This window comes from Sorex fumeus, unplaced genomic scaffold (genome assembly GCF_029834395.1).
Source record: "Sorex fumeus unplaced genomic scaffold, SorFum_2.1 ptg000063l, whole genome shotgun sequence".
NCBI classification, from domain to species: domain Eukaryota; kingdom Metazoa; phylum Chordata; class Mammalia; order Eulipotyphla; family Soricidae; genus Sorex; species Sorex fumeus.
Window position 1 is genome coordinate 4,140,561 of NW_026606120.1, and position 15,861 is coordinate 4,156,421.

At 50.4% G+C, this 15,861-nt stretch overlaps 1 protein-coding gene across 1 annotated transcript; it reads right to left on the minus strand.

Moving 5' to 3' along the window:
• Positions 1–179: 179 nt before the first annotated feature.
• Positions 180–15,197, minus strand: C2 (complement C2). Its single transcript, XM_056127588.1, has 18 exons — positions 14,932–15,197; positions 14,582–14,791; positions 13,844–14,029; positions 10,309–10,482; positions 10,125–10,223; positions 9,846–9,979; positions 7,831–7,969; positions 7,079–7,219; positions 5,547–5,636; positions 2,458–2,598; positions 2,245–2,339; positions 2,048–2,159; positions 1,794–1,959; positions 1,608–1,684; positions 1,226–1,317; positions 884–1,013; positions 696–745; positions 180–562 (listed from the first exon to the last, which is right to left on the minus strand). Exons 1-18 carry the CDS (start codon positions 15,026–15,028, stop codon positions 392–394), a joined length of 2,304 nt encoding a protein of 767 aa, XP_055983563.1. The 5' UTR covers positions 15,029–15,197; the 3' UTR covers positions 180–391.
• Between the last annotated feature and the right edge of the window lie 664 nt (positions 15,198–15,861).

Here is a 15,861-nt window from a genome sequence, read left to right on the forward strand (position 1 = left end):
CTCAAGGTCCCCCCATTAAACCCCAGAAACCCAACAGAAAGGAGCAAACTCCAGTGGCCCCCGGATGGCGGGTGCTGCTGGGAGCAGAGTCCAGCTAGTGTTTGTCCAGCGGGGTCTCTGACCTGCCTGACATACTTCCTGGAATTCGCCACCCCTCCCCAGAGAGACATGGGCCCATGTGGAAACCTGTGATTTTTATTTGTTTCATAACTGGGAAATTCTCTGTGAAAGTGAAAGGAAAGAGTCAAGGTAGGGTGGGGTGGCTGGCAGTCAAGGGGGTGCCCCCAGCATCCTGGAGGCTAGGGTGGACACAGTACTCAGAATGAGGGTGGAAGTGCAGAGCTGGGGGCAGGGAGGCCCAGGCTGGCCAGCAGCATTGTGAGCCCCTCCATTACAGGGGCAGGAAGTTCAGGACCCCCGCCAGGTGCTGCCTCAGCCAGGGCTGCAGGCGGAAGAGGTTGATGTGGAAATCTCGCGGGATCCTGGAAGCCGGGACCTTCTTGTTGGGGTCTCTCTTGCCGTCTTCACAGGGATTGTAGAGACCCCAGCTCACCAGGCCCACCTACAAGGGGAAAATGTAAGGGCCGGCGGAAGTTGCTGTCCCCCGACTCCCAGTCCAACCCCCCAAGTTCCTTCATCAGCCTCCTTGTCCCCAACACGGCCAACATCTTGCCAGCAACTCCTGTTCACCTCACCTGAAAAAAGCGGAATCTCTTCTCGAGATAAATGGCTCCCCCGGATTCTCCTGTGGGGAAGGAGAGAGAGAAGTGTCACTGCAACCCTGCCCCGTTCTCCACTCAGGGACCGTGTGTCAGGACTTGGCTCTGGAGCTGGCCTCAGTGTCCCAGGAGGCTCTCCACAATAAGACTGCATAAGGGCTCACCCCTGCAGGGATGATCCTCCATTTTCTCGCTCCCACTGCATAGGAACTGGTCTGTCACCACCTCACTGACATCTGACAAGTTGGGAAACCAGATCTTGTCTTTGGAGACAGGCTGGATACAGTTCGTCCACTGTAGCAAATAGAGCAGGGGAGAAGGATGGGAGGAGCAGATGGGGGGCTCCGGGCAGTCCAATTAGGTATGGTGAGGGGGCTGGGAGGGTATGAGTGATTGGGGGTTAGCTAGAGGAGAACACCGGAGCTGGAAGAGGATGAGATTCTAGGAATTGCCCCCAGAGATGCGTCCCCTCATCCCTGCTCAACATCCTAGCCTGAGACCCTCACCTCTGACCCCGTCTTGAGGCGAATGTTCAGTGATTTCCCATCCAGGGCCACAAAGTGAGCAGGAACACTCAGCTGGTTCAGAAGGTCTTTCTCTGCAGTCAGGAAGGGGGTGTTGGTATTTGTCTCTCTCCCTAGCTGGAGTCTAGACTTGGTTGGTTTGCTTGTAGACCACACCCAGAGGTGCTCAGGGGTTATTCCTGGCTCTGCATTCGGGAGTAACTCCTGGCAGTGCTCAAGGGACCATATGGGATGCCGGGGATTGAACCCTGGTCAGCCATGTGCAAGACAAGTGCCCTCCCGCTGCGCTGGTCCCTTGAATCTAGACTTGAAACTGCTGCACAGCCCAGTTGTCACCCTGCCCGTGTCCTGGTCCCGCACGCACCATGGTCTCGGCAGGTGCTGCCCAGGGGTCTCCGCAGAGCAAGATTGGCCCCCACTGTGCAGGGGAGGCAGATGGGCCTGGAAAGAAAGGGGGAGGGTTATACAGGCCCATCCTTGGTCCCCTCTTCCCTGGGGCAGCCCGGAAGTCTCCCCGGGCAGAGTGTACTCCTGTTGCAGAGCGGGCAACCTGGCATGGGTGGACATCTTCACTTTCTTCTCCAGCTTCAGCAGGGCAATGTCATCACCGTAGAACTCCCGGATCCCCTGGGCCTCCTTGGCTCGGACATTGAACCCCGAAGAGATTACTTTCTTCTCAACCTGGAACTCTTGGCCATAATGGGAGTTGGGATCTCCTGGGAACAGCAGGCAGAATGAAGGTAAGTGGGTCCACGTTCTCCAGTCAAGCAGGAACTCAGGAACCCTGGAGTAGCCCAGCCTTACCCACACTGACCCGCCACAGGCTGTGGTCCTCGTTATCACGCAGGCAGTGGGCGGCAGTGAGGACCCACTGGTCAGAGATGAGGGTCCCCCGGCAGGTGGCCTGGCCTTTGGGCTGCAGGGGAACAGGGGACCTTCAAGGTCCTGCTGCATGTCTGACCCATCTGTGGGCTCCAAGACCCCGCCCTCCCTCCCAGTACCTTGATAGTGACATGCCAGGGAGTCCTTTCCTGGTCAGAGGCGTTGGTGGACATGTTCCCCACCCCACAGATGACATCTGTGAGCTTGGAGACATCTGAGGGTGTGACGAGCAGGGACAGAAGCAGCAAGTGAGCGGCATGAGGAACAGGTGCCCAGGCCCCCTGCTGGCTGCTTAGTCCGCACTCCACTCTAGAGCGGGTCCGCTCACTCACCCAGCATGTGCTCAAAGACCTGGAGCAGAGCCTGTGTGTCCTGCAGAATGAACGCGTGTCTCTCTCCGTCCTTCTTGGAGGCCAGATCATTCAGTTCTTTCCAGTCCACATCCAGCTTTCCCACCCCAATGGCATAAATGTCTGACAGGCAAGAAGAGAAAAATCAGGATCATTTTTGTTTGCATGTTTTTGGCAGGTCTCATTCCCCTGACCCTGAAAGAGCCTCCAATATGACACTGTTGGGAAGGACGAGTAAGGAGAGGCTGCTAAAATCTCAGGGCTGGGATGAATGGAGATGTTACTGGTGCCCACTAGAGCAAATCATTGAACAACAGGATGACAGTGACAGTGTTTTTGGCCACATCTGTGATACTCAGGGTCTACTCAGTGCTCAGGAGTTGCTTTTGGCAGTGATCCAGGGAATGTGAGTTGCTAGGGATGGAACCAAGACTTCCTTCCAGCAAAGACTGTGCTCTTGGGCCAAAGATAGTGCAAGGGTAAAGTCATTTGCCTTGCAGAATTGAAGTGATGATAGCACAGCAGGGAGGACACTTACGTTTGCATGCAGCAGACCCAGGTTTGATCCCCAGTATCCCATAATCCCACCAGAAATTATTCCTGAATGCAGAACCAGGAGTAACTACTGAGCACCAACCAGATGTGGCCCAAAAACAAACAAACAAACAAACAAATAATAAAAGCATTTTCTTGCAAGCAAGGCAACCCTGTACTATCCCCAGCACCACATGTGGTCCCCAGACACCACTGAACACTGCCAGAATCAGAAGAAAGCTCTGAGCACCACCAGGTGTGACTTCCCCGCCCCACCCAAAACAAAAGAAGCATGCACTAAGCCCCTGAAATAACCAGAATCTTGTGACTGGCCTTACCCTGTGATAGAAGGTTATAACTTGGAACTCGCATATCCTCTGACCTTCTGTGTGAGCTGGGCCCCCAACCCCAATCACCTATCTGACCTAATTTTCTCCCTTTGCTCTCCAGCTGCAGAGCCTCTGTAAAGACCCTGAGATTTGCAGCTACTCTCATGCCTTGCACAGGTGCTCCCTTGCCTGGTTACTCCTTCCTCCAGGCTTCTCACATGGTTCACACCCCTTTTTTTTCTTTTTGTGTCACACACAGAGATGCTCAGGGGTTGCTCTTGGCTCTGCACTCAGGAACTACCCCTGGCGGTGCTTGGGAGATGCTGGGAATTGAACCCGGATCAACCACGTGCAAGGCAAACGCCCTACTCCCTTTTTAAGACTTCACTCAAATGTCACCATGCCCTCCCTGGCCTCCCTGCCTAAAATTGTCATGACAGTAATACCCCAAACATTTGCCACTCCTGCCTGCTCCATTTTATACCTTAGCAAATGGTCCCTGCTCCCCACTCTACAATTTCCTTATTTCTCTTATTTATTACTATTGTTTATTATTGTTGTCTAAGTGGGGAGTACTGTGTGTCCCCAAAAAAGATGCTGAAATCCTACCCCCAGCACCTTTGAATAGGCCTTGTTTAGAAGTGGGGGTGTAGGGTGCCGGAGTGATAGTACAGTGGGCAGGCATTTGCCCTGCATGTGGCCGACCTGGGTTCAATCCTTGACATCCCATATGGTTTCCCCAAGCACCACCAATAGTGATTCCTGAGTGCAGAGCCAGGAGTAAACTCCAAACATAGCTGGGTGTGGCCCAAAAAGCAAAAAAAAAAAAAAAAAAAAAAAAAAAAGTGGGACTGTCATGAAGCTCCAATGACATATGTTGTTCTGGGTGGAGTTGGCCCTGGTCCAGCGATTGGCATACTTATCAGAGGAGGATTTGGACAAAAGCTCATGGGAGAGCTGCCATGGAAAAACACAAAGGAAGGCGGCAAGCGAAGATAGAGGCAGAGATTGGTTTATCCTGTTACCAGAAACCTATGGAAGAGGCAAGGGGGCAGCTTCCTGCAGTCCACAGAAGGGACACTGCCCTGCTCACACTGGGGAATGGGCTTCTAGCCTCTTATATAGGAGAAAATGGGTTTCTATCATCTTTTGGTGGGGATTGCTGGAGGTGTTGACACCTGGTTATGGTGGTGGTACTCAGGGACGACTCCTGACTCAGTGATCAGGACTCAGTGCTCACGGGTGTTCAAAGGGCCATGTGGTGCCAGGGATCAGGTCTTCTGCATGAGCAAAGCATGAGCTCTCTTTCAAGCCCCATTTCTGTTGTCATTCCCCCCACACACACCGCCTTATTTGGGGCCACACCTAGCAGTACTCAGGGCTTGCTCCTGGCTCTGTACTCAGGAATCACCCTTGGTGGTGCTCAGGGGACTATATGGGGTGCTGGGGACCAAACCCAGATTGGCTGTGTACAAGGCAAGTACCCTACCCGCTGTACTATCACACTGGCCCTGAATTTCTATTGTCTTAAGTGCCATGTATAGAACTTGTGACACCTGCCTTTGGAAGCTGCTCACTGCACACCCTCTCCCCAACAAGCTGTCATTCCATGCAGGCAAGCACTGGTGTCCACCTTGGTTGGTTATCTTCAGAATGGTGGCTGACCAAGGAGATGTTCGGTAGTATTTATGGGTTTTTGTTTGCTTATTTTGTATTTGAGAGCCACACCTGGCAATGTGTAGGGGTTATTTCTGGATCTGCACTCGGAATCAATCCTGGGGGTGCTTGGGGGACCATATTGGATGTCAGGGATAAAACTCAGGTCAGCTGCTTGAAAAGAAAGTGCCCTACCCCTGTACTATCTTTCCAGTTCCAGAGAAAGTTGTCTCTTACCTCTGGAAAACCTGGATCCATACAACCATTCCCATCCAGCACCCAGGTTCACCAGAACTGCCTCGGAGTGGCCCACGAAGCCAGGCCCTTGGGAGGCCATTTTGGGAGGGCCCTATGCCATGTATAAGGAGTGAGGGCTCAACTAGACTGTGCAAAGTCTTCTGTCTGATAACCCTCCATGGTCCAGGGCCATGGCCTACTAAAGATCAAACCAAGGAAGGTTCACTTCCAGACTCTGCTACGTGACACTCAGCTGCCTTCCTAGAAATCTCACTGAGAACGCCTGGAGGCTGGAACCCCGACCCGTAGTCTTACCCAGGTAGTCACTCCGCTTCCGTTTGATGTCCAGGATCTCTTTGATATTGTCAACAGCCAGCTTGGGAGAGCCACACATGTTGGACTTTCCTAGAAAAGGGAGAGAAAGAACAGCTTGTCTGGGCAGAGAGACCCTGCTTTATGGATGAGTGGGGACTCCTTGGGATTCATCCTGGGAAACTCAACACTTATACTTTCTAGACATAACTACATGCAGCGCGGGTAGGGTGTTTGCCTTGCACGTGGCCGACACGGCCAACCTGAGTTCGATTCCTCCGCCCCTCTCAGAGAACCCAGCAAGCTACTGAGAGTATCTCGCCCACCTGGCAAAGCCTGGCAAGCCACCCATGACATATTCGATATGCCAAACACGGTAACAAATCTCACAATGTTACTGGGCCCGCTCGAGTAAATCAATGAACAACAGGAGGACAGTGGACAGTGATATATATTATATTGTATTGGGGGATATACCCATCTATGCTCAGGGCTTACTCCTGGCTCTGTACTCAGGGGGTCACTCCTGATGGAATGCGGGGGACCCTATGAGATGTCAGGGATAGAACCAGGGTTGGCTATGTGCAAGGCAAGCACCCTACCCACTGTACTATCTCTCTGGAACCCTAGAAGTACGTTGTTTACTGACATTCTTTGTATTTCAGGCCCTTAGTGAGAAATTTCATGTATTTTATCCATTTCATTCTTATGAATCCCCAGGAAGTATGGATATTCTCATTGTATTCACAGAAAATGGAATTCTGAAGGGTCTATGGAATCTGAACGAAAGCAAGAGACAAAGCAGAGAGGTCAATTTCATCACACTGATGACCTTCCCATCCATGCAGACAACCCTTCCATCTGTGCACCATTCCTGCTCCAGAATCATGTCCCCCTAGACCCACTCACCTGAGACTATCAACCAGGATTTATAGTCACAAATCATTTTACACACTGGGCCAGAAAGATAGTAGTTCAGGGGAGAAGGCACTGGCCTCCCTTGCAGACAACCCCGGTTTGATCCCCGGCACCATATATGGTCCCCTGAGCACTTCCAAGAGTGTTCCTTGAGCACAGAACCAGGAGTAAACCCTAAGCACCGCTGTTCCCAAAACAAAAACCAAACAAATGAAGAGAGAGAAAGCACTTACACAAACTACTTAAATTGGTCTCCAAAGAAACAAAGCTGCACAGACTGAATGCCAGCTGGCATGGCGGAGGCCCAGGTTCAGTAGCTGTCACCACCTGGGTCTCCAAAGTGGAGCCTCCAGAGCTGAGACCAGAACCTGAGCATCACAGGGTGTGTCCGCCCCACTTCCTCCAACTCATGTAGGAAAAGGAGGGCAGCACTCATTAGCATCATTGTTGCTGGTGTCATTACTGTCAACATCATCCACACTTTTTCTACTTGATAAATAAGAAACTGAGACCCAAAAGTGCAGAACCAGAATGCAGGACTGTTGACCTCATATTGGTGATCCTGCCACTCACAGGATCAGACTCACTCACAGAAGCAACGGTACCACGGTACGCACCATCAGTCAGAAGAATGATGGCGTGTCGGATTTCCTGCCAGGCCGCTGTGTGCATACCAAGGCGTAGCATCTGGTTATTCATCATCAGATAGACAGTATTCATGGCCTCGTAGATATTAGTCCCAGTCCCATTTCTATGATCTGGAAAATCCAATGAAGACAGGCTTTCTTAGAAACTTCCCACCTATCCCATGGAGAAGGTAAGTCACTCTCTTCCTCCATCCATTGGAAGCCTTTTTAACAGCTGATTTGATAAACTCAGACCAGACCTTCACTATCCAGGTAGAGATTTAGCGTTGTCTGTTCCAACACTAAAAAGGCTGTTCCCTTTGAAAGTTTCATTGAATAAATCACTAAAGGCCACTCTAATTCACATGATTATAAGTATTTGGGTTGCTCTAGCTAGCAGCTTCTTGCCTTCATGCAGTTCTAGAATGACAGTGGAAATGACAGCATTGAGCCATGAAAACCAAACCATATGCTTCTGACCTCAGGAAAGAGCCAAAGACTCTTACAATGCACTTGAACACACAGCACATTAGCGTAAAAGCCATGAACTGTGAGAGCTGGGATTCCCTCGCCTTGCACCTGGCTAGTTTGCCATACCACTGTACAACCAGAACCCCTGACTTCTGGGTCTTGAACATCATTCAACTGCCTCACCCTCTCACTAACTCATCCAGAATCTATGTGCAGGCACAGAGAGTGCACCCCTTCACAACCCCATCACTTCCATTTAGTGACCCCCATACCTTCATACTTGGCTTTTTCCAGATGATTCAGCACCTCCATCGCATCCCGGGATTCATCATACAGCACAGACGTGATGATTTTGGGCTTTGATGCAAAGGTGATAATGGCAACACTAACATTGATCTCGAAGCTGAAGATCTGTGAAGGGCAAATGAGAGGGACCTCTGAAGGGGGATTGATAATAGGGGAAGCAAAGGGCCCTGGAGAATACAGAAAGCCTGGGCCAGAAGCAACAGAGGCAGGGCTCAGGGACAGACTTTCACTAAGAAACAGCAGCTTAGCAGCCAGGAAGCATTTGTGACGGTTTACTCTGTTTGGAAGACTCATTCCCCATTTCATTTTTTTATCAGCTCTTTGAAGGGGGCATGGTGGTCCCCATTGTGTGTAAGTGAGGAATTGAGGCTTATCCTTGTCCCAGATCACACCTCTGCTAATGTAGAGGTCAAACTCTCAGGGCACTTCTGTAACTGGTGCATTTTGCAGCCTCCTGGCTTAGAGAGTCACATAAGTCGAAGACACCATAAGGAGCAGAAAAACTGTAGTCGTCTTTTCTTTTGCTTCTCCTTCTGCTTCTATGTTCTTCTTCCTTTCCCCCTTCTCTTCCTCCTCCTTCTCTTTCTCCTTCTTCATTTTTAGACCATGCCCCACAGTGCTCAGGGCTAGTGCTCATTCCTGGCTCTGCACTGAGGAAACACTCTTGATGGGCTTGAGGTATTATATGTGGTGCCAGGAATCGAACATGGGTCAGCAACATGCATGGCAAGCACCCTACCTGCTTTATTGTCACTCCAGTCTAAAACTACCTTTTTTAGGATGTTGCTGAGTAGGGGCCAGTGATAGTACAGTGAGCAGTGTGCTTGCCTTGCATGTGGTCGACCTGGGTTTGACTCCTAGCGTCGCATATGATCCCCCAAGAACTGCCAGGAGTAATTCCTGTGTGCAAAGCCAGGAGTAACCCCTGAGCACTGTGTGACCCAAAAACCAAAAAAAAAAAATGTAGCTGAATATACATATGCATTTACATAAACTATCAAAAAGGCACAATAACCAAGAAAAGGACTTGCAAGGAATCTAAAGTTAACACTTCCAAATTCCATTCACTCAACTGACTACCAGCAGGAGAGATGCCTGAGTATGGAGCCAGGAATGTATATATATATATATATATATATATGTGTGTGTGTGTGTGTGTGTGTTTACACATTAAATGTTTAACTATTTAGCTATATTATATACATAAAGCATTGAATTTTAAGAGAAAATTATTAGATGATGTTGATAATTTAAATTAAAAATATTCATCATTTGGGGTCAGAGAGACAGTACCATGAGTAAGGCACTTGCCTTGCACTTGGCAGACCCAGTTTCTATCCCCAAGTTTCTGTATGGGTCCCTGAGTCCATCAGGAGTGTCCACTAAGACAGAGCCAGGAGTTACACCTGAGCACTGCTGGGTATGACTCCAAAGCCAAAATAAGGGGAAAAATTTAAGCAAAGAGACCAATTTTTTCCTGCCACCCCAGCGATTTATTTCTATACCCGCCTGTAGTGGCCACTTCTGCAGAAGATGAATTTCTGGAAAGTGGCTCCTTAGCCTCGTTCGTCTTAGATGTTCCCCAGCTCTTAGGATAGTTCCAGACATATAGGAGTGTTCTTAGTTTTGGTTTTATTTCTCGTGAGGGAGCACAGCCAGCAATGCTCAGGTCTTACTTTAGGCTCTGTGCTCAGGGATTATTCCTGGCACTCTCTGTACACCATATGTGGTGCCTGGGATCAAACATAAGAGGGCCATGTGCAAGGCAAACACCTTACCTGCTGTACTATCTCATTCCTCCACCCCAACCCTGCCCATCAACAATGTTTTTGGATCAACAAATAGGATTTTATGAATTAAATCCAAGATTCTTGAATGGCATGCATACAACCTGGGAAGACTTCTGGTGGAAAGAAAAAAAAAAGACAGAAAAAGAGGGTGCAGAAAGGCCACCTCCGCACACAGACTTCTGTTTCCTGACCCTGTCAATCATAAGGCTGGCGCTGTCCTTGAAGACCTGAAAATCCTCTTTGGACACGCTCTGAGAGGCATCGAGGAGCAGGTAGAGGTTCAGGTGACCGGAGCGCTGGATGTGAATTTTCCGCCCCAGATTTTCTGGGAGAAATTATGGAAGAAACGGACTTAAGCTTCCATCCTTTCTTTTACCTTCCTGCCTCCCCCAGAGTCAGCTCAGCCCCGCAGTGCCCAGCCTGGCTCTTCGGAAGCCATCCCAGCTCCACTGCCCTGTCTCTGTGCTCACCTGACTTCTGCTGTGTGGGGTTGGTGGTTCCCAGCAGATGGGACAAGGATGTGCCCAGGGCGGGGGCCACGTCTTCAGGAAAGTCATAGGAGTAGGGCTCTGTGGGAAGAGCCACTGGGGTCAACCAAGGTTGTGATTGGGGGTGGGATGGCCAGGGGCCTAGAGGGTCAGAGCAGCTACTTACGGCGGCAGATGGGCTCTGTCCCGCTCCAGACCCCGTTGCCCTGGCACTCCCTCTCCGCAGACCCTGTGAGCACCAGACCGGAGGAACAGCGGTAGCTGACCTTGTCCCCAAGGCCAAAGCGGGACCCTGTCCGTACAGCACCCAGTGAAGTGCCAGGGTTGGGGCAGTGACCAGCTGTGAGTGAACAAAGGAAGCAGAAGTGAGCGAAGTGTCCACGTCTCAGCCCTGCACACCCGCCCACTCCCTCCGGCACCCAGGGGTGCTGTGGAAACCCTTCAGTAGCACGAAATGTTTACAACTCAAAGGCTTCACGTGTCTTTCAGCCTGCAAAGCCCCACCCCCAGAGCCTAGGGGGGTTTCCTGAGAATTTTCCCACCTTGTAAGTCATGAGTCATCATTGCATACCACCAGACTATTGCTATTTAGTATTAGGCAATCTCAAGGGTCAGAGAGAATGTGAGGCAACTGAAACTCATAGTTTGTTGGATTGTCAATGGCTCAGACTGCCTGTCTCTACCAAAAACTAGAAGCACATCAACTTGTGGTCCAGTGATTCTGCTACTGGATGAAATGTTCCAGGACACAAATTTATATATGCGCTACAGTCACATCCAGAGCTTTGATGGCGCTCTACTCGTAACAGCTCCGAACTAGAAGCAAGTCAACTGCCCAGCAAGAAGAGAAAGAGTGAATACAAAGTGAACATATTCCTATACTGGCACTACACAGCAGTGGAAAGGAATAGAGTAATGACTCATAAGATAAAATAGGGAAATCTCACAGGCAGATTCTATATGCTTATGTTTGCGTGAGGTGTAAGAACTAGCAAAAGAGTGGACCAGAGGGAATAGTACAGCCAGTAGGGAGCTTGCCTTCCACACTGGCTCCCTGGGTTTAATCCGCAGCACTGCATTTGAACCCTAAGAATCTCCCGAAGTGATCCTCAAGCACAGAGCCAGGAGAAAGCCCTGAGCACTGCTGGGTATGAAAATGGAAAGGAGAAAAAAGAAAGAAAAGAAAGGAAGAAAGAAAGAAAGAAAGAAAGAAAGAAAGAAAGAAAGAAAGAAAGAAAGGGGAGGAGGAAGGAAGGAAGGAAGGAAGGAAGGAAGGAAGGAAGGAAGGAATAGCAAAAGATAAGTGGAGAGAGGAGGTTTTCTCCTACAATGCTGAATGTATCCTATCTTGGGTGATGATTATATGGGTGGATATGTGTTGAGAGAGAGAGAGACAGACAGACAGACAGACAGACAGAGACAGAGAGATAGTATAGTGAGTAAGATACTGGCTTTGAAAGGCCAATCCGGTTTGATCCCCAGCATCATACATATATGGTCCCCTACCCCACCCTCTGAGTACCACCAGGAGTGACCCCTGGGCTGATCTTACTACACTATAGTCAGGAGTACAACCTGAGCACTGCTGGGTGTTCCCCTACCCCCGCCCCAACAAGTTCATTGTCCAGGAAGACAAGACTGTTCCTTATGTCACTCTTTTCTAAACTGACCCTGCTGGCTGGTTGTCAATAAAGCTTTTCCTCAGGCTGGAGAGATAGCACAGTGAGTAAGGTGCTTGCCTTGTACCTGGCCGCCCCAGTTTCAATCCTTGGCATTCCATAGGGTCTCCCAAACCTGCCAGGAGTGACCCTGAGCTCAGAGCAAGGGGCAGGGCCTGGGTGTACAAAAAGAAAAAAAAGAAGAAGAAGAAGCTCTTTTTCACCCACCCCACTCAATTCATTGAGAGGGTGGGGTCAAGAGAGCAGAATAGGGAACTCAGTAAAACACAGTAGTGACCACAGATGGTGGTGTGCTGGGGAAGACACAGGAGAGTGAGCAAAGAGCCCTGGAGTTTTCCTTAGACGACCTGGCCATCAGGAGCGCCTGTGCACTGGCCTAGGGCTGGCAGAGAGAAAAAGCAGAGGCACTAATCACATCCAGGGGGTAGAAACTGCAGTAACTGGAAGTTGGAGCTTTAGTACAGAGGATATGTGTTTGCCTTGTATGCAGCCAACCCAGGAGCTCACCTTCTGACCCACATAGGAAGGTGGCCCGTGGCCTTCCAGACTCCCCAAACCCACCCTTACCCCACAGCGCAGCCCCTGAATGAGTGCAAGCATTAAGTCCACCTCAGGGGTCCTGATCTAAAGAAATAAGGAAGTTGGTTGTGGTGTGTCCCCCCTCCAACCTCAAGGACTGGGGCAATGGGATGAGGGAACAGAGTACCAGAGAGACAGGACTGTGTGTGGGGATCCCATCTAATGCCCGAACCCTGGCAGGAGCCATCCCTGCAATGCACAGCTGGGAATAAGCCCAGAGCACAGCCAGGTGTGGTCCAAAAAACAAAATAATAGATAAATAAATAAATGCCAAAATGGAAAAAAAAGAATCATATACTTTAGGTTGATCATGCTTAAATTTCATATATACGTTGTTTGAATACATACAGTTATTTAGGAGCGTCAAATCTGTGAGTAGTGGGGCTAGAGTGACAGCACAGCTGGTAGGGCGTTTGCCTTGCACGTGGCTGACATGCTGGGTTCAATTCCCAGCATCCCATATGGTCCCCCGAGCACCACCAGGAATAATTCCTGAGTGCAGAGTCAGGAGTAACCCCTGTGCATTGCCAGGTGTGACCGAAAAAAGAAAAAAAAATTAGTGAGTAGGAGCTAACGGCTAGGCGGGAGATCAGATCAGACCTGCCACTCATGGACACTGTGTCTTCAGTTTTATGGGCTCAAAACTATGACCCAGGAAGCTCCCCAAGATCACAGACAAAATATGGCTTCATAGAATGCCAGGAGGTCCTTTTCCAAGCAGAGCCCCCCACTATTCACGGGGGAGTGGCAACCACACATAAGTCTCTGGACATTTACCAGGCCCCAGCTGGTCTGGATTTTTTCTTTTTTGGGAGGGGGTTGTTTTGGGGGCGACACCTGGTGGCATTCAGTGGTCACTCCTGGCTCTGCACTAAGGAATCACTACTGGTGGGACTTGGGGGACCATAGGAGATGCCAGGGGGTCAAACCCAGCCAGCCCCATGCAAGGCAAGCACCTCCCTGCTATACTATGGGGTGTGGACGGTTTCTGTTATGCCACGCTGCAGCTCCAGTCTCTCAGCACCCGCTCTTCCCAGTGTACGGATGAGTGTACAGTGTAGAGCTGACACTGTACACAGAGCTTTCACCTCTGCAACAAGTTGCCCAAGAACTTGCAAAGCTGACAAAGAAAATAGCCTCAATGTCAAGACCCCACCGGCATCTCAGCAAGATCCTCTGTTCTCTCCTGGTTTAGCTTCCCTGCGTAGCCAGTAGGAGCTGGATATCAAGTCTCGCTTAGAGGCCTTCGGAGAAGGTGGTCAGAGTATAGGGCCTTTATGTGGGACCAGAAGTTCAGTACCAATGGCCTTTGGCTTCGCCTCTTGCGATTTGGTGACCTACAGCACTTCATTTCCCAAATTCTGGAAATACTGCTGAAGAACCAGGATACTGACCCCATGGGGGTTCCCTGGGCCCCCCACCCCACCCTTAGTGTCAGCTTACCACCGTTGTCACACACGGCCGTCTCCCCATCCCACATGCCATTGGGGCGACACTTTCGCACAGCCGAGCCCCGCAGCATGAAGCCATCTTCACACTCGAAGCTCAGGTTGCCACCCACAGGGTGGGATCCCAGGCGTGGGGTGTACATGCCATACTCAAAGGACACGGGGGCTGGACAGCGAACGGCTGGAGGGAGAGAAGGACGGGGGCATCTCTGAGCAGCACGTCCCCCCAATGGCTGCCCACGGGTTGGAGTGAAGCACGTGCGTTTGAAAATTTCTTGCCTACTGGCAATTTTGCAGAGTACATCCCAATGGGGGAACCTTGCCACTTCTCCTGGCTCCCTGAAAGACACGGCAAGCCCCACCCCTTCCCTGGACTTGTCAGATGCTCTAGGACTAGGTAACCAAAGGCTTCCAGTTACTGACAGTCTGGCACTCCGGGGCCACTCAGCATCTGCTCTGAATGGTCACTTGCCTTGCAGATCGTCGTGAAAAAGTTTAAAGATCCCCTCTGGCCTGGGTACCTAAAATCCCCTCTGACCTGGGGGTCCCACAATCTCCAGGCAAGCCTGCCACCACCAATCCCTTGATCTGGAGAATTGACATTTCTGCCACGATTTTGGAAAATCAGCTTTGTCATCCCTCCCACACCTTCCCGACAGGTCAGCCCCAGCCCTGAGTGACTCCTCGAGAGAGCTGGGGTGGCTTCTGGGGTGAGTAGGGGCGGGAGCCTCACGTTTGCAGACTGCCCTGGTCAGCCGGCTGGATCTTGGGGAGGTCTGCCACTGCCCGTTCAGCTTGCACTGCCGCGTCGCAGGGACCGGGTAATAGCCCATGGGGCAGGAGTAGGTGAGGATGCTGCCAGGGGCCCAGCCATGGCTGAGGGTGAAGGTGCCCCCAGAGATATTCACATTCCGAGAGCAGGAGAGAGCGGCCGCACAGGTGCCTATAGCAGTGACCAGAGAAAAAGGAGACACAGCAAAAGAGACGCTCTGCTTTGCATATGGATACTCACTCTGCAAAGCAGGCACCCCAGGACCCCTGCATTCTTCACTCTACCCCCACCCGACCCTGCCCCGCTCCTACCTGGGTACAGGGGCAGCAAGCAAAAGAGAACCATGAACGGGTTCATGATGTCCACCTTAGGGATAGGGACCAACAGAGAGCTGGGGAGAAAGGTCATCTGACTTCCTGAAAATCAGAGCTGGCTCTGAGGCTGTTTCATCGGCTGCCAGAGTAGGAAAACAGAGGAGTGGCAAAGGGGATCTCTCCAGTTGAGCAAGTGTGGGGGGTGGAGACTGAGCTAAGGGGGCAAAATCATCTGGCTCCTTAAAGACAGTTTCTGGATTTGCACCACACACTCTGCTCCTGCTCCCGACCTCCCCCAGCCACGTGCTCTCACATGAATGTCCCTTTGGTCGTCCAATAGACTGCAAAACTTCACTTAAGTTAGGTTTCGGTTTTCTTTTGCATTTTGCCCAGTACTTCCTGAAAGCTTGGGACAGATGTCTTCTTCAACACCAACCTTTAAGGAATCAAAACTGATATTCTTAGAGATTCTATTTTTAAAAAGAAATTCTTGATTTAGGAAAAAATTCTTGTTAGGAAACATTGCAATCTTCTTCGCTAGAGATCATCTAATTGTAGGGACATCGAGAGTTCGTTTGGGAGATGGCAAAAATGTTCAGATGATTTTTCTGGGAAGTCCGACAGATAAAATTTCCAAGTTGTAAAATAAATCTGCCTGGGATGGGTGACATGGAAGAACAAATATTTGGGGGTTTTAGATGTGCCTTTAATTTGTGATCTGCAACTTTATGAAGCGTGGGAAACAAAGAAGCTCTCAGTTGGTGTGCTTGCCTCCCCTCTCACAGGTGGTTAATACTTCATAAAAAAAATGTAGTGTGGCAATAAATAATACCAATCAAAAGTCAAGATGAAGGCTGAGGGCATGTACACTCAGTGGATTTGCAAATGCGAGGCTCTGGGCTCAATCCATGATATTACAGCAGGTAG